Raw genomic sequence first — 25,665 nt, 5'->3', positions numbered from 1 at the left:
TGAAAAATGTAACATATCACCAAGTACAGCCTTGAACATAATGAGGATTCTACTTACTGTATAGCAGTTTTAGTTTAGTATGAGGAATCACATCAAATGAACCCTATTACAGACCCAATTAAAGGGCAACCACATTAAAGTGAAAAGGAAAATCTGTTTTTCATCAGCTGTGAGAGAACACAAAGCAGATCTGTGTAGCTCTATGTTATCCTATAGTGTGTTAATCAGATACAAGGTGTGACGGAAGCCAGTGACAAAGGGGACCCTTGATAGGGAACAGACATACTCTGATAATAGGCCAGTTAACGCTTCATAATATTTCAATGGTTCAGTAGTAAACAAAGTTGGAAGTAGAACTTCAAAAAGGATGGCACATTCCTCACAGAGTCGAACCATACATCTTCTGTGACACTTTTGGATTTATGGAAACCGAATGTTAAAACCAGTGATGTCAGGGAGCTCCAAAGAGAATAAAATCAACTTTCAGGATTCCTCCTTTTATGTTTCTGAACATGCAATATTTGAGGAGGGTGAGCGGGTTGGAGAATAGACACATTCTGTCCACCTTCTTTTCATTCCCCCACCCAACATTTTTCTAGTGGCCTAACATTTAAGAAGGCTGGAGGACACAAAGCTATGTTTGTATCTCCGTGATGTTTTGTTTTCTGGTTTCATTTTTGCAGGAATTCCTTAGTAAAGGAGGTATGCTTCATGTGTTTAAAAACCAAAACCCAACTGAAACACCCCCCCCACCCCCCAAAAATAATTAAAAAAATAGGTTTTATTAGCTCAGAATATAATTACTGGAAGACTTGGTGTCTTTTCGAGAATTGGTTTGCTCTAAACTTCTTTAATTTAGTTTCTTTGTGCCTTTTGGCTGGAGTCTTGCATTTACAGCTTTTCTTCCATTCTGATGTTATTCCATTAATCATTTACCCAGTGGTGTTTCTGCACATTTCTGTGGAAAATCTACAGACGTATCCCTGATCTAGCAGTACTTAAATGGACTTTTTCTTGTGCTGGGGTTATGTAAATCATTCTAGATTATTGCAAATCATCCTTTTCTAGGATTGATGCCAGAATGAAACTCTTGAACAAATTCATCCTTGATCTGATTCTGGTGTGGTCACTTCTTTGTTCTTGTTGCTAATTCATAGTGAAATGCAAGTTACAAATGTAACAAAGTACCCAAAACTGCTTGAACCAATAACTTGTGATTTTTAAGTAATATGCAAATATGCTCAATCTTGTAGCTGCTAATTTACTAACCAGTTGCTAATCCTGTTTTCCAAAATTTAAATGAATGATTGAGGTAAAATACCTGGGAGTTTTAAGCCTTTTAATATAGGATAGGAAATGTAGAATACATAGGAATATTCAACCCTGTTGTCATTACCTAAAGGAAAAAAAAATAGTTAGGATCTGAGACATGTTGATGGATTTTTTTTTTTTTTTTTTTTTTTTTTTTTTTTTTTTTTTTTTTTTTTTTAGAAGAAGAATATAAGTAGTTCGTGTCTATCTGTGACAGACTTTCAGCCTGTTCAGACAGTGGTGTGAAAGGGAACAGTGATGTTGGGCAAGGGGGATTCATTTGAGGTTATACCTTTGGGAAGATTAAAATGTTTTTGAGGTCCATTCATGGTATGGTATGAGATATGCATTCATGGCATACCATGGTATTCGGTACTTGAGCTGCTGGCCTTTCTGATTTTGAGAACTTTTAAAGGTAAACAAGGTAATGTAAAAGGGGTTCGGCTGTCCCACAGATCAGTCTGATTTGCTGTTTGTTAAATTTGTTTATTTTCCCCCACTTTGCTTGCAATCATGATTTCTGGGAATAGTTTTCTTAAACTGTGCAGTATGATTTCTGGCAGTTACAAGGTGTTTCTCTAAAGCTTGTAAGTAATTCATGACTGCTGGAGGCTGACATAACAGATAGCCCACAGTTTAGCTCTGGCAGATGCAGCAAAGGAGATGTTTCCAAGATGCTGGTCAGATGTCATCATTGCAAGTCACGCCCTTTCGTTTCTTATGAGTCATTTTATAAATCTCAGTGATGAGCTCAGGCAAACTCTTGTTCTGCACTGTTATTTCTAGCCGTTCCTTTTAACTGAGAGTGGAAGTGGGGGAAAAGATCGAGATGCAGAAATAGCATGAGATGTTCTTTTTCCAAACAATATGAAGCATAGGTGTGGCTTTGTTGGGTTTTTTTGGTGTGTTGGATTTTTTTTCTTTCTCTTTTTTTTTTTTATTTTTTTTATTTTTTTCCTCCCTCCCTAAGGCTGCTGCATTATTGTATGGCTGATAGAAACCTGGAATTTTGCTTGAGGCCACTAGGCACTGAGGATATCTATAGATCCCATGGGTGATACCTGCTCTGTATATGGAAGTTATGTAGGAGACCAAGTTTTCAATAGGACCACTTATGTGCCAGAGTGGTGCAGAGGGGAGTTAGAAAGGTCTAGTAATTAGTGTTGATCAGAGGTGAAATCTGAGAAATTTAGAATAGTATTACAAATCTGCAGGTACTTCCATGGATGTCCCATCAAAAGGGAGTTTACGTTCTGCTTTAAGCCAAGAGAAACAAACTTGCCGTTTCTCCAAGTGAAACAAAGTTTAAAAACCTACTGCCATAGAACAAGGGTTTGTGGTTTCACAATGCAACTTGATTCCCAATGAAATCTTGGATGCTCTAGTTACTCGTTAGCAATGTCGGAGAAGCCTCTGCCAGAATGACAGGGCCAGCTGGTTTTTGTGTTATCGACCAGTCAGAAGGGTGAAAAAGGCAGAGGATAGAGAGTGTGTTACTATGTCAGGTTAATAGCAGTGAAGACAAGGTAGGCTGAATATTAAGTCAGTTTAAAAGCTCAGTTCAGTCTATAGAGGTTTCAGAAGTTTAACCTGAGCTAGTAAGCCAACTTATTCTGTCTTCACTGTTATTTTTTGTTCTCCGGTTATAGACAGATCTACTTTTGCATGTCTTGCTGGAGCAGTTTAAGAAATTAACACTTCTGCAGCCAAGGCATTGTCACTAATTGTGTGAACACTCATCATCCCTTCAGGGCAAAGTAAAACAGATTTTAAAATCCTTGACCTACGCCAGCTAGATCTCCAAGGAAAGTCTGTCTAGATCACGTATTAACCAATGCGAGAGTTAAGAAATTGTTTTGAATTTTTCTCTCCTTTGGAGTTATGTTAGAAGACAGTGAAGTGGGGCCTGTTTCGTGAGGATATTTCTTTCTAGAAGTAGAAACACTTTGGTTATGAACGTTATTCTTGTTCGCAGTCCTTTGATTAAAAAAGTACTGACCATGGTGCATTGTTCGTGAATCTTCCCAGATTGATAACATCTGCAGATTTCATATGTTGATGAGTTTCCTGTTGTTAGCTGTGCCCTATCTTTCCAGTAATATTGAGAAACTGAGTATTATCCACAGATCTGTGATCCCTGAGTGGCAATCAACAGCCCGCATAGTCTGGTCTGTTTAGAGGAGCTTTCTAAGCAGCTGATTGCAGTGACTGTGTAGGCTATGTCGTTTCCTTCTGATGCTGCTTTATATTGAATATCACATCACTTGAGTGCAATCAGGCTGTAATCCAGATTGAAATTTCGTGCCTACGTTTTGTTTCTGTAGCAGCCGGAACCTGTATCTTCTTTTCTTCAGCTTTCTGGAGAAGTTCCTCTCAGATTTTAGTTTTGTATCTTGGATTCCCATATCCTCTTTATTACAAGTGTTGTGTACCATTTTTTGTGGGTATTCAATATTAAACATAGAAAGCCGTTATAAAATTTGACAAGAAGTTGAAAATTAAATCCTGTCTTATTTGAGCTCGTGAAATAAAATAAAGATTTATTTGTTTTATCACAACTTTTTTTGTTGTGTTTTCTAGTAACTAGAACACTCATCTAATTGAGTAACTATTGAACACTATTGAACGCTCATCTAATGAGGATGTGCAGAGTATTTGGCAAGTGTTAGTAACTAATTACTGAAATCCTGCTGAAAATTGGCAGTAATTGGCTCTTTTTGATAAACCAAATGAGGAGACTGATGATGGAACCTCCTTGCTCAAAGCAGGATTTTTTTCTGAATGGTGTAAAGTTACAGTCCATGAAGGGAAGATTGTACTGCTGCATGTACAAAAATGGAATAATGCCTGGTGCTTGCAAAGTCATTCCCTTGTTTGCTCAAAGTACTCTGCAAACTGAATAGAAGATTTAAGTCACTGACCCCTGAAACTTACATCTTTCACTGAAGCGAAATTCTTCTGCCATTTCCTGTTAAACCAAATGGCTTTGTCTATACCTCATCCTAAAATATTGTGGGGTGATTTTTAACAGGAATATGATGAGGAATGGGCTAAGAAAATCCAGAGCGAGAAGTTTCGATGGCACAACTCTCAGTGGCTGGAGATGGTGGAGAGTCGGCAGATGGATGACAGTGAGCAGTACCTGTATGGTGATGATCGTATTGAGCCCTACATCCATGAAGGGGATATTCTGGAAAGACCTGACCTCTACTACAATGCAGGTAAGGCAGCATGTATTAGTATTCAGCTACACTGAATAGTAGGTTAGTATACATGCTACTTCTGTGTTTGAACCAGCTGGAGAGCTGGAGCTGGGATCATAGAAAAAATCAGCTGACTCAAACCAGCAGGACAGTTACCCTTTTGTATCACTAGGAACAATGCTGATGCATGCTATAGCCAGGGGTGGGCTTGTGCTTCTTAGAATATTAATGACAGATTGAGTACTGTATATCCATGACTTTATGAAGTGTTACAGGTCCTCAGAAATACGAGTAGACTTATCCTGGAGAGCTTATGCAGCACGACAACTAATCTGAATGAAGGTGGTCCAGCCTTATTCTTCATGCCTGTTTTGTGTGTCCATAGCTTGTTTGCTTTGCAAACACAAACCTTTTCTCATCTCTGTTAAATTCACAGCTATGGGATTTGATGCTGAATTTTGTTCTGCCTCGTGTGTTAGTTCTGTAATGGAATTTTTATTGCAGATCTTGACGAAAGACTTCAGTTGAGACACATCAAACTTGTAGGTTCCTTAGCAGAGGCAATCATTCTGTGACTTTCAGCTAATCTGATTGTATGATTTTTGCTGTCATATATCTAGGCAAGCATGTGAATATCTTCTGTAAATATATATATATATTTTTCAGTTTCTTGTCTGAAAAAGTTCTATTTACTTGACAATTTGAAGGAGATAGTTAAAAAAAAAAATTTAAGAGGAGTCATGTTCTTATTTGAGACTAACCCTAAAGAAAAAATACATTTATCATCATTTTGCTTAATCCTATTAGTAGGATAATGGCCCAGTTCTAGGGGATCTCAGGAGGAACCTCTGTCTCTCTCCTCCTGTAAAGATTTTGTAGTTACTAAGAAAACAGAAGTTGCCATACTGGATTAAGACACTGTTGTATCTGGTCTAATGTCCTCTTGCCAGCTGTTTCAGAGGAAGGTTCTAAAAAACTTTGCAGGAGACAACAATGAAATAATTTGCCCATTGGATAAATGTCTTCATAACTTTTAGTAACTAGGAGGTTGCTTATGCTCCCAAACTTGTGGGTTTATATTCTTTTCAAACTCATGGATGACTGTGTGTGCATGTATTTTTTTAATTGCTGGATTTGAGTCTGTGGTTTTTTATTTTCCACATAAGTGTCCAGTCCTTTGCTATGAAGCATGAGTCACAAAACTCTGAGTCTGGATGAATTTGCAGGAATAGTAATAAGAAAAACAAAACCACTAAAACCCATAAGCTTTACTTGCAGTTGCTGTGAGAAAATAATTATGCAAGATCTCAGCAGTATTTCAAAAGTTATTCTCAAAGGACATCAGAACGTAAGGATTCTTTTTCTTCTACTTTTGATTATATATGTCGGCCATAGCAACTTGCCTTTTTAGGGGTATGTTTTTACCTCTTGCATCCTGTAGGCTTTTCTTGCACTACTAGACCTACAAGGTTAGCAGTGAGCCATGTGCTGTACTGGTACCAGGATTTTTTCTGGGCTTCCTGAGTTACAGATATGCCTGTATGCCTGTTGTAGTCTCCCCTTTACAAGTCTTAATAATAAACCTTTGCTTATTTCACAGGGCCATTTCTTTTCCCAATAGTGTGAGCTAGAGATGGAGTGGCATCAGTAACACTAAATTTCCTGGCTTTTAATAATTTAAGTTACAGGCTTGATGTTATTTGAACAAAGATTTTTGTGTTGGAATTGATATTTAACCAGGAAGGAGAGGCAGATTTCCAATGTATGTTCTGCAGATGTTTGAAAAGTGCTTTTGTTTTTAAAGGTATAGGAGTAGGTGATTATATTCAAAATACAGATTCACTTCTCAGGTTCCTTCCGACAAGTGCCAGTAATGGTGTGTTTCTGAAGCCTGCTAGATTTATACTTTTGAGATGTGGCCAGAGGGGACATAATACTCCTTTGAAAAGTTTACGGATTATAGTACTAACTGGCGTAGGCATTTGGGTTTCCAAAGGAAAGAGCATTACTTAGTCAAAAAATAACAAAAATACAAATCTCTGTGCAGTCAGAAATTAAATGTTTGTATTTCAGTTTGATAATTTTAGAAATGACCTGCACTGATGGCTGACGTTCAGTACAAGTGCCTCCTCAGCGGTAATGGCTGTGCAGTTCACTGATGTCAAGATGAGTTCCTTCCTGCAATGATATACCAACATCTCTCCTGCACAGTAATTTAAACCTACGTGAAAAACTTGGTAGAATCTCTGAAGTTACCTTCATGAGCTCGATGTCTCTCTTGCTCTGAAAGTACATAACCCTAATTTATGTTGAAATGTACATAACAACAGATGGCCTTTTACTATGTAATCATATTATATGGAGCTGATGCTATCCATGTCTTTTCATTTTCTTATAAGTTCATGTGAGCCAGAACTCTTGAGTGTTAAGGTTTGAATGTTAGCACTCTTGATTGAAGACACTTTAAGTAGTGGTAACTGTAGCCTCAAGGTTAAAATTTAGTGCTTTCTTTATTAATATAAAGATAGATGTTATTTTTAAGTCTATCTGCTTTCAAGTACGTTTTAACCAAACCTGACTTACTAAAATACGTAGTCATTTAAATTGGTTGGTTTTGATCTGAAGTGCTGCAGATATAAAAGTGCTAATGTTCCCCTTCATTTCTTTTCTGTGAAAAATACAGAATAGGTGGTGAGATAGGAAAACTTGGCACAAGTGTTAATAATAACCTTTTCAACTCTCCTTCCTGTTCTTTGGTCACTTTGCATCCATAGGATATCACCGAACACTCATGTCTAGCTGAACATGCTGAAAGACAGTAATATTGATCTGTGTCAGATTATTTGCTTGTCAAGTAATACTCTTTCACATACTGTATACACGTGTATACAATTAGAATATAGCCACGCACAGCTATCTTATGCTGCTAAAATGTAGTCTGATCATGGCTAGCATTTTTCATTTACAATCTGTTGCGCTGCATTCAGTCACTTTCCCATGAGGTATTATCTTCTAAATGAATCTCTGTAGCACCTCATCAAAAGTCTGTTAGAAATCTAGATGTGTCAATTCTGTTCCTTTTATCATTTGTCACTGTATTATCTTCAAAAAACATCAGGTGAATTCATAAAGCACAGGGAGACTTGTTTGAATGCCTGAGTCGTCATCCCTCAGCCCTTCTGTCTGTAAGTAACTTTCCACTGCTTCCTGCACAGGCAGTTTTAGTAGTTTTGAAACCACAGAGGTTAAGCTAAGTGGCCTGTGACTCCCTGGATCTTATCTCTCTTTCTTTAAAGTGGAATGGCATTTGTAACTTCCTAGTCATTAGGAATCTCTCTTTCCTTTGCTAAACTATTAAAGTATCCATCTGAATGTACCTGTTTCTGTCCTGTTTTTATTGAGATACTTTCTGCACGACAAGTCTGGGATTGTTTTCGTACAGTAACGGAGACAAACTGATGGAGGGTCTGTTTTAATGAAATAGCTGGGTTTATCTGATTAAAGCCTAATACTCATTACCAAGTAGGAACTGTGCCCTTAGTATTAATAAGAAATGTGTTTTGTGAATGGTAACAGGAAAGAGTTAAGCTGGACTTGTTCAGCTGGGGTCAGTTCACTGACTTTACTTCAAAGACACCCTGGATTTACTCTGATGTAACAGAGGGAAAATGTTAGCCCCTGATTTTCTTCTCCTTTTCCCTGTAAAGCAAGCAGAGACTGTGAAGCCTTTAAGGAATACTACTCGCTTTACAAATGTTTGCATCTACGTATGCCAGTGTTTTAATGTAAAGGAAATAAAACTGTAAGCTATGTTCTTTAGAGTGTATTATATGAAAAGACCATCCTTTTAGGAAATAGCCAGAAGACATTAAAATATGGGAGAGATGAAAGAAATAAGTTTGAAGTTGCTTTCTTGTTTTTCTTAATCTTTAAGAGATACAGTGGTGAAGGGTAGAGTCTGAACAACTCAGCCCTTTGCTGCTTTTCTACTGTATGCTTCTGGCCTAGATTAATGTTTGACCCTTCTCATAACTTTTTCTCTGGGCTCACCTTCATGATGGGGCAGACAAGATGGTTCTTGCTATAACCTTTACAGGTCCGAGGAAGAAGGAATAAGAGAATATTTCTTAGGTACAGCTTTTTTCAGGGCAGTAGGCTGAGCTACTGGGGGTCCCCGTAAGGTGCTTTTGTACTTGAAGCTGATGTTTTTCAGTATTATTGTTGCTTGACATTCCTCCCAGTAATATTGCAAGTTACTAATGACATCCTAAGACAAATCAGCACAGGTTGTGTTGCCCACTTGCCCTGAAGTCATGTTCCTGCATACACTCACTGTATCTTCCTTGCTTTTGTAGATGGCCTAATAGCCCCCGATGGAGCGGTGAGTCCGGATTTCTTCAGTGATTACCATCTTCAGAATGGAGACCTCGTTGGGCAACATCCCTTCTCTAGCAGGTAAATTGCTGTTTGTAAAGAAAGCATGTAATCCAACAATGGCCGTTCAAGTTTCTTTCTAGGGCTTCATTTGTGGTGTTCAACAATTTTTGCCCTCATAGCAGTGGGAATGGTTTACACTGAAAAAGCAGTTCCAGTCTGTCTTCTGCATTACATATTTCATGGTAATACATCATGGCTTTCCAAAAGCTGTAGAATAGAGAAGTACAACTAGAACACACAGCTAAGTAGATCATAGAATCACAGAATGGTTAGGGTTGGAAGGGACCTTCAAAGGTCATCTAGTCCAACCGCCCTGCAAGGAGCAGGGACATCCCCGACTAGATCAGGTTGATCAGAGCCTCATCCAACCTGGCCTTGAACATTTCCAGGGATAAATGTTATGACAATTACTCAAATACTGTGCAGACACTGTTGTTGGGAAATATCTAGAGAGGCTTGAGATGCTGATTACCTAGAAGATTTTTGTTTCCAATATTCTTAAATTATTAAAAATAAGCTGCCAAAACTATTTGTTTGTTTTTTAATTTTTTTTTTCCCTTAACATAAATTGTCCCAAGGTATTCTCAATTAGATTACTGATAGCACTTACTCTGAAAATTTGCTAAATGAGCAAAAGATGTCGACTTGACTTTTGGGAGATGTTTCTCTGAATTCCCCCTCTGGTCAATGACTTCTCCTTCTCTGAATGTTAGCAAGCTGTTCCAGTTTGAATTTCTGAGTAGACTTCTCCCATGAGTTCAAAGAATAAAATCTTCATAAATCCTGTAGTCTTTAGGAAATGCCTTTTATAGAGCATGAATTCTGTGCACTTGTTAGCAGGAAATATTTCAAAAACTTTGCAGTCAAGGTACAGAATTAACTTTAGTGGATACTATCTGGACATACCCAACCCTGTGGATGAAGTTGTTTCTTTCCAAAGAAAGAATGTTATTTTCAGCACTTACAACTTCAGTCACCATTTGTAAAATACCAGTCATTCACAGTATGTGCAACTGAGCAAAAAAGTTTTCTCCCTTATTTTGGCTTGTAATTATTAAAGGGCAGTGGATGGTTACATTTGTTTGTTTATTCTACCTGTGATGCACCAGAAAGCTGAACGTTCAGCAAGAGTGGAATGGTGGTAACATTTTAAAGAATAAATTTTAAAAACTAAAATGGGTCAGATCAGGAAAAAAAGTAGGACTTGATGGATCCTCTTGAAAAAAAGGCAGGGTTTTATACTCAGTAAGGATCATGTTCAGACTAGTGTGTAACCCCTTGCGTGCAGCCTATGTTTGGGAAGGAGATACTAGCACTGATCATTTCCAAATTGGCAACCTTCATTTCAGAGCAGACAGGTGATAGAGAAACTGAGGGAATATAAGCTATATGCTACTCTTAGAGTCTTACCCTGGGACTTACCATTTGCAACTTTAAAACAGGCACACAACCCAGGAGGTGACAGATTTCTGTATTAACCAGAACATTGTGTGGGTATATGGTCCCAACAGTTTTCATGCCCCGCTGGAGGTGGGGGGAGAGGTGTGTAGGGTGAAGCTTGCAGAATCCTTTGATTCCAGTAAACTCAGATATAGCCCCAGTCAAGATGCTGCTGTTTTGACAGAAAGCTTTCAAGTAGGGGAAAAAAAAATATCTTGACTGTCCTTGGGTAAAAGTTGAAGTAGATCCCTCGACATCAAATTTCAATCCCTTATCAGGAAGGTGCATTAGTAAGCTGCTTTTTAGTCTGACTGTATTCCAATTAAAATGAGTAGCAAAATATATCTGGTGTATACCTAGTTAAATTAAGTATTTGTAGAATTTTCTTGTAACGTCTCAAGGCATTTTGGAGGATCACCTCAAGAAAGAAACCAGAAAAACAGCAGAAAAACTGGCTAATTACAAACTTGGTAATTGCCTGTTGATGATAGCCTCTGTAAATATTCAGATTTCTTATTAGAATTCTGTTTTCTAGGAAGACTTTTCGATATGATTGCTCAGTGGATTTATCTGCAGTCCAAACACACAGTCTAATTGGAAACAGTGTGGACTGCTGCAAATGTTCTCTCCTATTTGTAACAGAGCAGGATTGAATTGTTTGATAGAATAGATACTGGCAGTCGAACGACGAATCCTAGTTTTCAGATGTGTGTCATTATCGTTTTGAACTTCTTGGCGCCAGAAGCCAGGATTTCCTGATGCTTAGAGCTCATGTAAAATGCATTAGTGCTCCAAGGCATGAGCCATGGAATTGCCAGTCCCATGAGTTTGGAGAGTCAGACCCTCCCTTTTCCCAAACTTGAATTGGTGTTGGAAGGTAAAACCATACGTGCTAGAGAGCCTAATTAAAAATAATAGCAGCAAGTCAAGGCTCTTTTTATGTGTTATATAGTGTACATTTCATCCATACCAAAACATAATTCTAGGGTATTTTTATGCTTACAGTTTAAAGCTAACAAGAACCTTATGTCAAGGATTTATTTTTAACCAGTTCCAGCTTTTAATAAATCAAGATTTTTGTTATAAAAATGGTTCATGTTTCTATTATTAATATTTGAATATGTTTTCAGAAACTTTTTTTTAAAAGCTGAGTTATGATTTGCATAGGCAACTAGCAAGTCAGTTAATAGTAACATTTTTTGCGAGTTCAAAGAGGGATGGCCTAACAATGAGTAGACGCGTAATTTTGGCCTTTTCATGTTATATTTTTTTTCTATATACATTTATTTGTTGTGCCTTTATCTTCTGGTCTTGGCCTTCTACATTAGGCTTTTGAATTCTGTAACAGAAACAGTTGTTTTCTAAGCAGTGGGATGAGTTGTGAAGGAGTCTTTTCTGTCATTTTAAGACCACCTTGTGAAATTTGAGGTAGGTGACAGCCATGAGCTGACTCTTTGCTACTCAACTTTGAATAATCTAATCCTTTCTTCTCCTTTCTGCACTCCTGTGAGGAAGACTTAGAATATTTTAGCTCTTCAATTTCTTTGAGGTTGTGTCATATCCTCACAGCACGCTCGGACTGGATCAGGACTTCCCCTTATCTCCAGGAGACCCTAACAAGTCAGCCAGAAAGACTCACCGTTTCAGTGCCTGCGTGTCACTGAGAAGCTGAGCTAATGTTGAACTAGTGTTGGTGCCCCCAGTGCATTACCAGGGCTTAAGTGTTTTCTGGTCACCAACCTTATTTTTTGGTCTATAGGGGTCTATAAGGAGAGGTTTTCAAGGACTACAACCAAACTCAAGTCACCTTGAAGATTTTCACTGTAAGCAGTATTTAATAATCCCCGTGCAAGGGACCTCAGCCCACACCAGCTGCCCTGTATCAGATTGTTATTCCAGTTATACTGCATTGAACAGATAGTGAAAACCATGTGCTTCCTTGGTTGTAGGATGATGGTTCTAGCAGAGGTCTGGGGCAGCCTCTGCCATTGCAGTTCCACCATGTTACATTCAGGAAAATTCAGGGGAATTAGAGCAGCAAGTGCATCCAGATGTACAGCTGATGAACTGGTTGACTTCCTGTAACCCAGCAGGGATATCACAACCATCTCCCGTGGAGTCTCTGTCGCAGGAGACACTCGACCTATATACCTAGACCTGCTGCATAGTCTTAGGCAGGTAGGGAAGTCTTTTTTTTTTTTTTTTTTTTTTTTTTTTTTTTTGAAAGCAAGAGTAAAACAGGAGTTTTAAAAAGTTAAGGTATTTCTAGGCACCTGTGCTCACTGGGTTAGCACATGGGTTTTTTTTCCCCATAATTTTTAAGAGGGAAACATGAAGTTATAGTACTAGCAGTGAGGAACATCTATAGATCTGGGAAATTAGGTGAAGTATCTTAGTGGCTGCATTTTACAAAGACATTGCCTTCCCTTTGCAGGGTTTCTTGGACTTTCCTTTGAAACCTAGAGTACTGACTACTGTCAGACTTAAGAATGTTACCTTGCATGATCAATTCCTGCATCGTGAAGTACAGAACAACTTTGAAGGGAATTGTAAAAGTATCTAACCTTAAATTCAGTTTGTAGATTTGCTTTCATGCTTGTTATTCTGGCCATATCCTGAAGCAAGCAAGGATAAGTGTTGTTTCTGGTATTTGTCAGCATAAAGGAGAAACAGCGCATAAGTGAAGACCCGGAAAGCTGGCATTTTTCTAATACTGCCACCCCCACTTTAGGGACCCAAGACATTGTTAGAAATAAAAATGCTTTGTTTCTGGTAATCTAGCTTGTGTATTTTCCAGCTTCAGATTACAGCTTTTATTTCTGAACTATATTCTTAGTGGAGTTGTAGTGTTGTGTATGATGTCTATAAATAGAATTATTTAAGAACATAATGTACATAGAAGCGATGATAAAACATATAAACAGCGTCTCTTATTTTCCTCAAAGGTTTGGAGCAGAATGCAAACAGATTGTAAGGTATGTTTTCCGTTCAGCAGAAAATACATGGTTGAGGAGGTTGTTTTGACAGCTTGTATCCAGATTTTTTCATTGGCTAGGAAAAGACTTTTGTGATTAGATTACCAGCTTTGAATCATCTTACTGTCTTTCAGAAGCAGATGGGCATTAGGCATAGATTTGAAATTTTCATCTGTTATTAAAATCTGTATTCAAGGCTCCTGGTTCTGATAACTTACAGAGTGAAAGTTTTATGACTGTAGCAAACAAAAGTCCCTCACATTTGGCTAATGTGATGACAGCTTAGTGTCTGAGCTGCAAGGGAGACAGAGCAGCTGAAAGACATCTTCAAGAATCAATGGTCATTTATCAAATTTTAATCACTTTCTAGAGGCTAATTACTTTCTTAAGACACTAACATAATAATGATGGCTAAATATCTTAAAACAGAGACATCCACAGTATTTTTCTTACCCTTTTGGGAAGAGACTGCTTTTTAACCTTTCCCAGCTATAACTAGATAATGGTACAAACTTTAAGTGCGAAAGCCAATTTTTTGTTAATATCTTCATCAGAGTTCCCAAATCCTCTCTGTCTGTAGCTTTAGAAAGATTAACGGTTGGGAATGCTGGAGCTAGCCAAAACTATTCTTTTTTTTTTTTCTTCCCAAGGATGTTTTTTCCAGCACAGAATCCTTTAACCTCATCATAAAATGTAGCAGAGCTGCCATTGCGCAATCTTCCTTTTCATTTAGACACGACATTTCTGCGTGTGTGGTGTTCCCGGCATGTGCACTTACATCTCCGCTCAGAGATCCGATTGAAGCTTCTTCCCAGGAAGCAGTGAGGTTTGGCATGTCAGACAAAACCAGTTTTATGGGGTGACTGTTTGCCTCTGTCCTTGGTGGAACATCTTTCCTCTTGCCTGGATTTACAGCCTAAAACTGTAGCTGTGTTTCTTCTTTTTGCCGTGGCAGGTCATTGTGATATTTTGTGAGCTAAGTATTTGGAGCCAGGGCCTCGCAGGCTGCTTGGCACTGACTTCAGTTAAGCTGTGTCTGTTATTGGCAAGTACAGGCACGCATAACCAAGCTGTTGTGTCTTGAGTTGACCGAAACTGTGGTGATGTGGGCCTCTGTAACTTAATACATGGCCGTAGGTCCTGGTGTTACTGTAACTTACCTTATCTCTAGCTCAGCTGCCCACATGTGATGTCTGCATGTGCTGAAAGTCCACACTGAATGGCAAGAATAGTCGTATCCACAGGCTTTTTTGCTTGGGTACCCTGATGAAAATCAGATGTGAGTTTTCATGGGGGAAAGACCTAGGTCTGTAGCCTTCCATTCTTGTTGACTCCTGCAGTGTGGTTCGAATTCCCAGCCGTGTGTCACAGCTGAATAGATCCTGTTCAGGTCAGGTACAGGAACTGCATTGGGTGCTGGCAAATACGCACTTTGTGATTGTTTATCAAAATGTTTTTAAATGGTTGTAGTTGTAATTTATATCCTATATTGAGATTTGTAACTGTCTTCCATATAGATCCTCATCTGCAGTTATATTTGCTCAGAGCAGTCATATGTTGTACTTCTCAAGCATTGAAGTTAGGATTTAATCTCTTCCTTGCTTTAGTCTCTAAACCCTACAGGATAAATTGCTGATATAGAGAACCTTCTCCCTAAAGAAAAAGACTGGAGGAATTGGGGATCCTGCAGTGGAGTATTTCTTATCCATGTTGTGTTTTCGGTAATGTAGATGGTTTATTTAGAAGTTTCTCTTTCCAGCCTTTCAGCAGCTTAGTGCCATCTTGCAGGCTACCTCTGAAGGTGAAAAATGAATATATTGGTAACGGTAAAAGTGAGCTGCCTCAGGCAACCCTTTACAGCTGCATTTACAGCCATCAGTGGCAGAAGAAACTTTGTTCCGTGGTTCTTGGAAAGATTAGCTTAGATTAAAAAAAAAAAAACTGTTGTGGGGTCTGTGCTACAGTAGCATTGAAAGTATCCTCATTTCTCTTTCCTCATAATTTGAATAGAGGCAGTAATGCTTTCCTGTCCTGCAGGTGGACATATAGAATCTTTTAATTAATGGAAAGAAAATCTAATAGACTGTAAATTATTATTACAATGTGATTCTACTTTGAAACATTTTACCGTAGTGATTTTTCTCACAGTTCTGTTCATTAATTTTTTTTTTCTATGCTTAAACTTTGTTTTAAAAACAAACCTTTTTTTTTTTGCCTCTGCAGAATGCCCAGCAGAGTTGTAGTCAGCGTCTGCCATTTGGACACTATTTAATTTGCATTTCCCAAGAGAACTGAATTAGGTTTTATTAGTAAAGTGGGCCTGTAACCTTGTAGGCAGGTTTTATTAGTTTATCACACATCAGTATTAGCAAATTGTAAATCCCACTGAAATGAATTTGAAAAGGCCTTAAAGAGAAGCCCAGAACCAATGAAGCTTCTGGAGACAAATAAGGGGGGGTGAGGAGGTGGGTTTTTTTTTAATCCCACAAAAATGTTGTTCGTGGTAGCAGTGTCATATCACTTTTTTTTTTAATCATTTTCTGTTGTCCTAACTGCCTACATGTTTAGTTTTAAAGAAGTTAAACTAAATAACGTCAAGAGGATTTTGCTAAATTTCTGATGTGGCTCTATATGGCTTGGCATAACAGAGATAAAGCGCACTTCTCATTTGGACAACATGGCATTTACTGACTGTTCATGTGAAACAGACAGGTGAATTTCTTTTTGTTCATCAGTGCCTTTTCAGGTGGTACATACACTTGGAATTAAGATCGTGCATCTAAAAGATAGTAATAAGGAAGCAGGAACTGCTGCCTTTTGGAGGGTTTTGATCACACACAGGCTAGGACAAGCTTATTGAAAGACTTCCCTCTTCAGATCCTGGCCTAAATCAAAATTCACTGTATAGTTGTCTCCCTTCAGTATTTAAATGTGGGAGTGGTCCTTGAACATGAGTGCTTCATCGCAAAGAGCTTTTGAAAGTGAGCTTGAATTTCTTCATGTCTAGTTTATAATAATTTATTTCGGCACTAGTACTGAACTAGAATTATCCCTTTCCTTTCCCTGTTTTTTTAGGTAGTGGTCATATTCCCTGTTAGCTGTCACTTTATTAGTTCTTTTCATACTGTCTTCTCAAAGCCGTGTTTATAGAAATTAAATACTGCAACCTGATCATATTGTAATCCAGTTTAGATGTCACTAGTATGTATTTGACCAAATTATGCTGCTGTTATGTGGACAGTTATCGTAGCATTTTTGAAGAGCAAGAGTCTGGTTATTCAAAGGGAAGAAGATTTTTCCCTACGACCCATATTAATCAATGAGATTTTCCCAGGGTTTGGAGATCTCTGCATACTGCACCACTAAAGGATTGGGGCCCAGCGCTGCCTGTAATTTGGGAATATCCAGATGAGGACAATATTCTTCATAAATGGTGTTCTTTATACAGCAACTTTTTAATGTGCTTGGGTGCTTATTTATTATTATTCTGTTCTTAGCCTGTATCAGGAGAAGCTTCCAAGCATCTCTCTGTGTACACCCCAACACGCAGCAGATGTTCACAGTGCAGCACACAGTCCTTGCCCTAGAGAGCCGGTAGCCGAGATGGGCACGAAAGCAAAGGCAAGGAGAGGTGAAATTGCTCACCCAAAGTCAGGTGCCGGAGCCTTGAGTAGAGCCGTGCTCTCCTGACTGCTCTCACAGTGCCCCACTGACCGGACCACACCACCTCTCCAAGGTGTGTGGTCCACAATCAGGAAGGATCATGTTGCACTTGTTTCATTTACTGTAAGAGCTGTTTAATTGCTCTGAACAATTACACTAGTATGCTAAGAGACGAAATAGCTTGCTTGGGAATATTTTAAAGGTGCAATTCTTTCAGCAAGTTGCAGATGCAGTTTGGGAAAAGAGTTAGCATTGAAGTTTTAATGCACTTCAGCTCTTTTGGAATATAGGATACTTGGGCCTCTTTCACTTGCAATCACTTCTTTTACTTTTTTTTTTAAGTTGTGTTTTATTTTACTATATTTTACTATATTCCACCTGCAGTTGGCCTCATTTAACCGGGTTAGGTGGCTATTAAGAATTTTAAAAGAATACCAAAATGGTGTAGCAGTTAGCTCAAGTCCTTTGGAATGTCTTACCAAAAAATCCCCCAAACCTGGGTCTGTCTCTTCTGAAATGTAACATTAATTAATTCCCATGTTCTGTCTGCTGCTCTTAGTCCCTCCAGATGTGCTACTAGGAATAGACTGGCTCCCCGGTTACAAGCCATCTGGGCTCTGTAAACTGATTTGCACTTATATTAAACAATAAGTGAACAGAATGCGGAAGAGTTATTAAAGCAAACGTACATTGCTTATAAATCTCAAAGTAAAATATTAAAACGCAGTAAACGGGAATGGAATGTGCAAATGAAGACCTGCTTGTTTTTAATGAGTTTAGCTGTGACCTTCTCGATTTCAACCAAAAGAAAAGAATTTTATTTTTCTCTTAAAAAGAAAAAAAAAAACCCAAAACTATAAAACTGCTTACAGAAGTATCTGAGACAAAAAACAAGGAAATATAATGTTCTAAACTTGACTGGTCCAAACCACTCAAGCTGCTGTGACAGCTCATAAAACTGAGAGTAGTTTTTAACTGGACTCTGTTTTACATTGCCAGAGTGAATTTTCCTTGCAGGAAGTAGCCAGAAGGTTTATTTAGTTTCCAGACTGGTGCTTTGATCTTTCCATTCTGTCACTTCTCAGGTTACATAGCCCTTTTTCACTGCAGTAAATCTGCAACAGTTAATGAGAATAAAATTTCCTCCTTCTCACTGATCGCATGCTGTTAAATGCCAAACCACAGCCAGCAGCATATTTGCAGAATTCAGCTGCACTGTACAAAACCAGCACAATCAGATTAATCTTGTTGTTTTTGTAATTCACTTTATTGAGCTTTCCTTTTTCAAGTGACCTATTTTATCAAGACAAGTGGTTGCAAGGCCAGACCTGGAAGAAAGATTTAAAACTGTAATAAAGTGAAGGGTGTTTTGTATGCTGCGTATAAGCATGCTCACAGGATTCAAAATTAAGCCTACAACAAGTAGTTTTTAAGAGTCCCGTATATCAGTGGGGTATTGCTTATGATTATTATCTGAACTGAACATGTGCTGTGAACAAGTCTCTAGTATAAAAATTAGTGTAACATACCAAATCAATTTCTTTGCCAAATAGTTAAAATTATTTTGATTCTAAAATTCAACTCTCTGAATCTGTGCTTATCAGCTTTGGCCATTTATGTATGATGACTGAGCCACTCTTTTCTCTTTCCTCTGGAAAATGAGAATTTTTTTTTTTAACCATGAGATTTTTAAAAATAATCAGCAAGTTTAGAGAGTTTATTTGCCTTTTGGGTTTTGAGCTTTATAATTTTTTTTTCCAAGACTCTCTGCCCAGCCTTTGGTCTGGAAACATTTTCATTCAGTTAATTAAAGTTGAAATTTTTGCATAATAATGCTACTCCAAGGTATAGATTTCCAAGAAAATGTTCCATGTCTGTATTTGTATCTGGCTTGCTCCCTAGTATAACCAGTGTTGGCCCTAAGAAAGAAGGCAGTAAGAGACATTGAGATTTAGTTCTGTCTTGGTTCACACTAAAATCATCACTGATTTGGGATAGATTTTGACAAGACTTCACTAGGGCTCCGTGTTGATATATCAAAAGTGGTTGAAATCTGGACAATCATCTATGGTGGTAAAAAATATTTGAAGTTTATTCATCAGTAATAATGCTCCAGCTGCATTTGCTGTGCGCTTTAGTGAACACTGCAAATCCCGTAGTAATGTTAACTTTCAGAAAGGACTTTGAAAGCTTTTATTGGCTGCAGCTGTAAGTCAAAGCAGAACAGATTTCTTGACTCTCCCTGCCTTCTTCCCTCCAGTGTCTGGATTATCATCCACAGTGAGTTGCCCAGTTCTGCAGACAGCACGATTATCAGCCAGTAACCTGTTGGCATGGATTCTCTGCGTCTTTGTGCACAAGAGGGAACTTTTTCCCCATTTGTATTGAACTGCAGAGCTGAGTGGCAGTGCCTGGACTTGAGGAGATTGTATAAATATTTAAAGAAATAATTCTCCAGCTCAGAGCCCTTCAATGCAGGGCACTGAAAACTTGCATTTCTGCTTCAACTGCTTATCTCAGAGTACATTTTCCCAGTGACTCTGCTCTGTAGCCTAGCACAGGAAGCAAGAAACGCTTCCTGGCTGGAAACCGGAAGGCTAGTCAGAAACCGGTGGAAGATGTGGGCCAGATCCTCAGCTGATCTAGTCAGTGACACCAGTCACCTCTAGGAAGTTGCCACTTCAGGATCTTACTTGGTTCAGGCTGTCACCTGAAGCTTCTGTACCCAACATAACACTGACATTGCTGGAGTTCAGTAAAAGAGATGCTTGAAACCTTCCCAAGCCAGATGTATTACTAGTTTAAGATTAAGGCAATGTGCTTTTCAATTTATGGAGCTGACACACATACTTTGGACTGTGCAAGGAGAGAGAAGGGGAGGGAAGGACATCATCTTTGCTTTTTATTGCCTGCTCCTCAGGGCTTCTTTATTTGTTTTAGTTCTTAATTAATTTTGAAGCATTGGATATATCTAATCAGTGGGTTTCGCCAGTTGTTGAACCAACAGCACAGGAGATGTTTCTGTCAGGCTTATAGTGGAAAATCAAAACTCTTAGTTTCCGTTCCAGCTCTGACTGTGCACTTCACCTTTCAACAAATCCTGTACAGAACAACTGAGAAACTCCCCATCCGCATGGTGCAGCTGTGGCCTGGGTGAGGGAATGCTAGTGAAGTTTTCCCCATGTCCTTCAAAGAAACAAGACAGCTATATGAAACAACTTGAGTTCCTGAGTAGCTGTTTTGCCCCGGCTGTATTATGGATTTGTTGCCTTTCTAGCAGATCAGAAATATTTTTTTTTTTCTTTCCTCTTTGAGGGGTGTTACAGAATAAGCAAAAGTCTTTTCTATCTACGTCAGTCTAATTTGAGTCTTCTTATTACTGCAGCTTGTCGCTTGCTGTCTTTAATGTCTGGGGTGTTTTTTCTTTCAATACTCCAATGGGAAACTGAGGTCATGGAGAAAAGGAGCAGCTTGCCCGGGATCACACAGCAGGTAACTGACAGAGCAAGAAACTGAGCCGAAGTCCCAGGCTGCTCTCTCAGAGCTGGGATGGCAAGCTCCATGGCTTTCAAGCAAAGCTTTTAGTGAATTTGGCTAAGCAAGGTCATTTGTTTTTAGTTCAGTGCTTTCTTACTATTCAGTTGGGAATTTTTTTTTTTTTAAATGCTGCCTCCCCATCAGTGAAATTTGGCATGGTTATTGCTTGGTGCATAGCTGGAGCCTGACACAGAAAATACAGTGCTCATTTCTCCACAATTGTCAGATTTGCATTTGTTTATAATTAAATAGCAGAAACAGCAGTATTGTGCCGAGATACAACGGGGCACTAAGTCCAGAAGCAACTGGAAACTTTAAGTCATTAAGTGCACTGAGGAGAGCTGGATCATGTGGAAGGAGAGACATGATCATACCCATAAAAGCTGTATCATGATGCACAAGGGAGCTAAAGTATTATTGCACAGGTTCATCCTGACATTTTTTATCTTTTCGAGCAGATACAGTATTACTATTTAAGGAACATGAATATTCAATGCTAATATAAAGATGGAGTTGGTATTTGATGCAGTGTGCACAATTACAGTCCCTGCCACAAGACTCCCCTCCCACTTGAGCTTGAGGGATAGAAAGCATGAGGGGAAAAAAGCTTCACGGATAGGGGAGAAAAAGTTGGGGCCGTGAGAGGCAGAATTTAAGAGACTTGTGGTTTATAGTTTAACGTCATTACCAGTACTAGGAGAATCTACAGTTACAGGACCTTATATAAAGAAACATTGTGTTTTCTAAGGCTTCTCAGTTATATGCTGTTTCTCCATAACCCATGGCTTGTGCTCTTACTCCGAAGGACAGAAGATTTATGGTCACTGAAGCAAAACCAGAGGTAGCTGGCACATAGAAGTAAATAGGATCATCTTCTCAATCACTAGACTCTAAGCAAGGGAAAAAGCAACCAGCTTTATGCCACTTTCTGATTCCCTCCACTCTTTCATAACTGGTGTTATGGAAATGCTATCCCATCCAGTGTTTAGTTGACAGAGGGTTTCAGCACAAAGGCCAAAGAGTCCATGGGTTTCACAGGCATTGAGCCTTGGTTAAAGTGAGGTGGTGAGCTGGTACGTGCAAAGGATTAGCTAACTGTTTCTTACCTGAAGATAATTTACGAAGCTGGAGATCTGTGTTTGTTCTATGGAATTAAAAAAACATTTCCCACCTCCTGTGCTTGGATGCACACCATGCCTGAATTGTCACTGTACAATGGGTCAAGGCCTGGGTACCTTCAGCTCCCCCTGCCTTTCTGTTCCCTGGCCTCTGCACAGAGGAAACCTGTGGAGGGAAGAATGGAGCTGCAGCATTTGCTGACCAGTCTCTGAATTGGGCTAGCAGGAGTGTAACCTCTGCCGCATCCCATATGTGATTACACTGCCCTGCACTCCAGTCATCCTCTCAGACCTAGTCTAGCACCTTTCATCAACCCTTAAAAAAACCAAGCAAACAAATAAAACCACCACCAAAAAAAACCCAAAAACAACACTGAGAGGAGAGAAAAAAAATACAGACTTTGCTGCTGGCAAACTCCTGTGTCTCTTGTTGGCAAGGATTGTAAACAATAAAGTGCATCTCAGTTGTACCAGTTCTAATGCTGTGCTTGTCTTGAGATCAGAGACTGGTGCACCATTTCTATGGCTTAGGTACCTGCTGAGGGAAAAACAGCCTTCAGAATTCATCTGAACATAACTTTTGTCTGTTATACACAAGAACTTGATATGGCATTATAGATTACAGGGGTTTATGGCATGGGAGTTTATAAGGCAACATTGGATGGTTACTGTACTGTACAGTGCTGTCATATGTGAGTAAGTTCACAGAAGGGAAACATTAGGACTTCAAGGATGCACTGCATGAAATTCTGAATGCCTGCCTGGGCTGAGGTGGGGGATGATTTGAGAGTGAAACAGTGTTTTTTAGAAACAGTAATAGAAGGCGTGTAAAGGGAGAAAGAAGGTACAGAGGAAGCAGGTTGCTGTGAACTGTACTGATGCCAGGCTTCTGAAGGATGCTCAAAAACCTTCTGATTCAAACCTGATTCTCTGACACTCAGGAGCAGTTTTGCAAAGCTGCAGGTGTGGCCAACGGCAGCAAGAAAACGTCCCAGGTGTGTGAACAGAAGCTGCATATTTATGCCTGCAAATAAACCCTCTCAGCAGCTCACCTGAGCACATGAAGAACTATGGGTGTGATTCTTTCATTAGGATTTGGTGGGATTGCTGATGAGTTGAGAGCTGTGAGTAGTGTTTGCTTTGCCTCACCAAGGTCAGAGGACCTAGTGAATTATAAATGTATAGACTTTTTAAAATAAAATAGATTTTATTTTTAAGAAAATTATAAAACTTGTATCCCTAGTGAGTGGCTGAGAGCCTTTCACACATGAGGCTGGTATAAGGCTTGTTGATGCAGAATACGGAGGGAGGACTGACAGGGTCTTAGAACAGGTTTTGGATGAAGATAAGTGTAGCTGAAATAGTTGCTCTGGTGGAAGCACCGTATGTGTTTAGCTTGTATTTATTTTTCAGTGGGCAGTGATTTCAGGGTGCTTTAATTTGAGGCTTCCAACCATGAAACTTATAGGTTGAAAAGGATGAAATTTGGGCCCTAAAGTATAAGCTCTTCAACTGATATTTCACCCTCTAAGGTGAGGACTTCCTTTCTGGGCCACCTTCGCCTGCACAGGCAGTCACAGTCTCTTACAGCATGGTCTGGTACGATTCTTGTCATGCTGCTTCATGCCTTTCTGTGAGTGCGCAGACCTGTTTTCCAAGCAGTGTTTCTTGCTGGGATCACTCCAAGATCCATGCATCCTACTGGAGGATTTCCAGTTCTACTTCAAGGGGTTAGTTTTGACCAAGCATTTCCCCAACGACCTGGGACTTGCCTGTCTGAGGCCCTGCTTATTGCGGAGGAATTAGTACCCGTTTTAGAGCAACTTGTCAGCACCAGCACCAGTAATAGTGTGAATGCTAGTGTGGACAGGCTCAGGTGTCTATCCCATCAGGAAAACCTCCAGAAAGCAGCCTTGCTCCGTGGTCAGTCTGCACCCAGGTGCTAATTACCCTAGTTCAGGCTAAGCTCAAGAGCCTCTCTTCCTGTGCCGCGCACTCATGAGCAGCAAAGATACCTGAACGGGAACCCCAGCAGAGGCTTGCTGGCGGAGTGCTCCCTGTCCGAGCCTGCCACGTCTTCTAGACGTACCACAAAGCCTCTGAGGCTCTGGGCGCAGGAGGGAGTTAAGGAAAGTAAGTATTTTGTGGACACAGCGGGATCCTGGCTGGCATTTCCTGCTGTGAGGGGGGACACGGTTGGTCTTTACATTTTAAATTATGTCAGGGCACCTAGGATCCTAGATGGGCATATTAATTCGGATGTCATGAATCAGAGTGAGTATCAATAAGCAGAGCTGTTAAGAAATCTTTCTTCACTCCTGCACATCAGGAACATTTTCCTCTTCGGCATGTGTTCTTCAGTTCCCCAGCAGTACAAGCAAATTGGAAAGTTCAGCTGTCATTTGGGGAAGGTCATAGATCACACTAGCAGCCTGAGTAATCCAAGAGGTTTTAAGTATCATAGCATTTAGTTTAAAGTGAAATCTGCTCTGACAGGGGCTGGCAGACCAATAGGAAAAAGAAATATTTGTGCTTGGAGAAGTGCATGTGTAGAGACCGCGAGTATAACTGATGGCTGGAAGTGATTTCAGTCTAAAAAAAACAAATCATTAAGAGAGTGTATAGGGGTAAAATACACAGTTCATATTTTAAAGGGTCTCAAAATGAACCAGCAACTGAGGTTAGCAGTACATAGTAATTAGCTGTGCTGTTCACTGTTTAACTCCATCAGCTCCAGTCGTGGTGGTAAACTTTGCACAAGAAAACAGTTGTGCTGTTAGCAAGGCATGGTTAGCAAGAACTAATCTCTCCGTGCGAGAGATTGTGTGAGACAAATCTGCCTTAAATATCTTGCAGATTAAGGCAAAGGCGCAAGTCATTTATCTGAGGAGTTCGTTGTGGTGTTGTGTGATCCACATCCATTACACAGCTACAGCGATTGCATGCGTGTCTGCGAGGTACCTCGTTGAACAGGGCTGCCTAACAAGAGGAAAAAATACCAATTCAGGGATGAGTATCGTTGCCTCAATGACATAATTGTCTCTAACTTTGGGAAGACAGGCTGATGCTTGCTGAGCACTGAGTTTCCCTGTAGATGCTGTATAAATCAGGCCAAGGACATGTTTTTCCTAGGAGCAAGTTTTGAAGTTGATTGCTTGTATAAATGTAAGAACACATGGCACAAATCATGAGCTCAGGCCAATCATTACCCAACAAGTGTTTACAGCCGAAAGGCTACCATCTTTCCTGGCTCTACCCTTCTGCTGTTCTTGGCAGAAGTGGCAAGGATTCATTAGGACCTGGTTTTTAAACCCCTGTCTCCACCTCCATAGGTTATGCTTGCAGAGTCATTGCCCTTGGTCTGCCAGCCTCATGAGTACGCCAGACTTCAGTCTACAGGCGTGTGCCGTTTCGTTGCCCTGCCCCTCAGGTACCTCCTGGGTTCAATAGCCTTTCCTTCAGCTAAGAGGACAAACTCCTTTCTGCAGGCTGCCAGCGCAAACAATCAAATAGGAAAAGCCATTACATTTCAAGAGCACTAACATGTAAAGATGAAGCCAACTTTTTTTTTTTTTTTTTGAAGCATGGACAAGCCTTCATTTACTGAAGAGAAATATTTAGATAGGAGAGAGTGGTGATTTGATCAAGGGGTTTTAATGTGATTTTCTGTTCCTTTCTTTTTATTTTTTTTAACTGTCCAAAGCAGTTATCAGCTGATCCATCTCTTCCAGTTTTCTTCAGGACACTAACATATGTCTGAAACATTTGGAAATAACTGATACTCCTCAAAGTTTAAACTCTGGGGATCTTTACCTAATTACTTACACATTTATAAGAAAAAAAAAAATTAAAAAAAATTATTTGCTGAGAATGTGATTGAAACCATATTTTCCCTGCTCTCGTTATCAATTTAAATACATTTAAAAGTTCTTTGAATAAGGATTACTAAACTGGAAGTAACTGGAACAGCTCTGCCCGCAG

General features: G+C 39.4%; 1 protein-coding gene across 1 annotated transcript in view; it reads left to right on the top strand.

The window, feature by feature from the left end:
* Positions 1-25,665, top strand: part of KIFAP3 (kinesin associated protein 3) — a 71,013-nt gene that overhangs the window by 42,116 nt on the left and 3,232 nt on the right. The window contains exons 18-19 of the mRNA XM_086753878.1: positions 4,343-4,532; positions 8,870-8,969. Of these exons, the coding sequence (XP_086610004.1) occupies positions 4,343-4,532; positions 8,870-8,969 (290 nt within the window). The remainder of the gene's footprint in view (positions 1-4,342; positions 4,533-8,869; positions 8,970-25,665) is intronic.

Source organism: Chlamydotis macqueenii, chromosome 8, assembly GCF_036417535.1.
Source record: "Chlamydotis macqueenii isolate bChlMac1 chromosome 8, bChlMac1.mat, whole genome shotgun sequence".
Taxonomy (NCBI): domain Eukaryota; kingdom Metazoa; phylum Chordata; class Aves; order Otidiformes; family Otididae; genus Chlamydotis; species Chlamydotis macqueenii.
The sequence above is the reverse complement of the archived record's forward strand: the minus strand, read 5'-3'. Positions and strand labels throughout refer to the sequence as shown.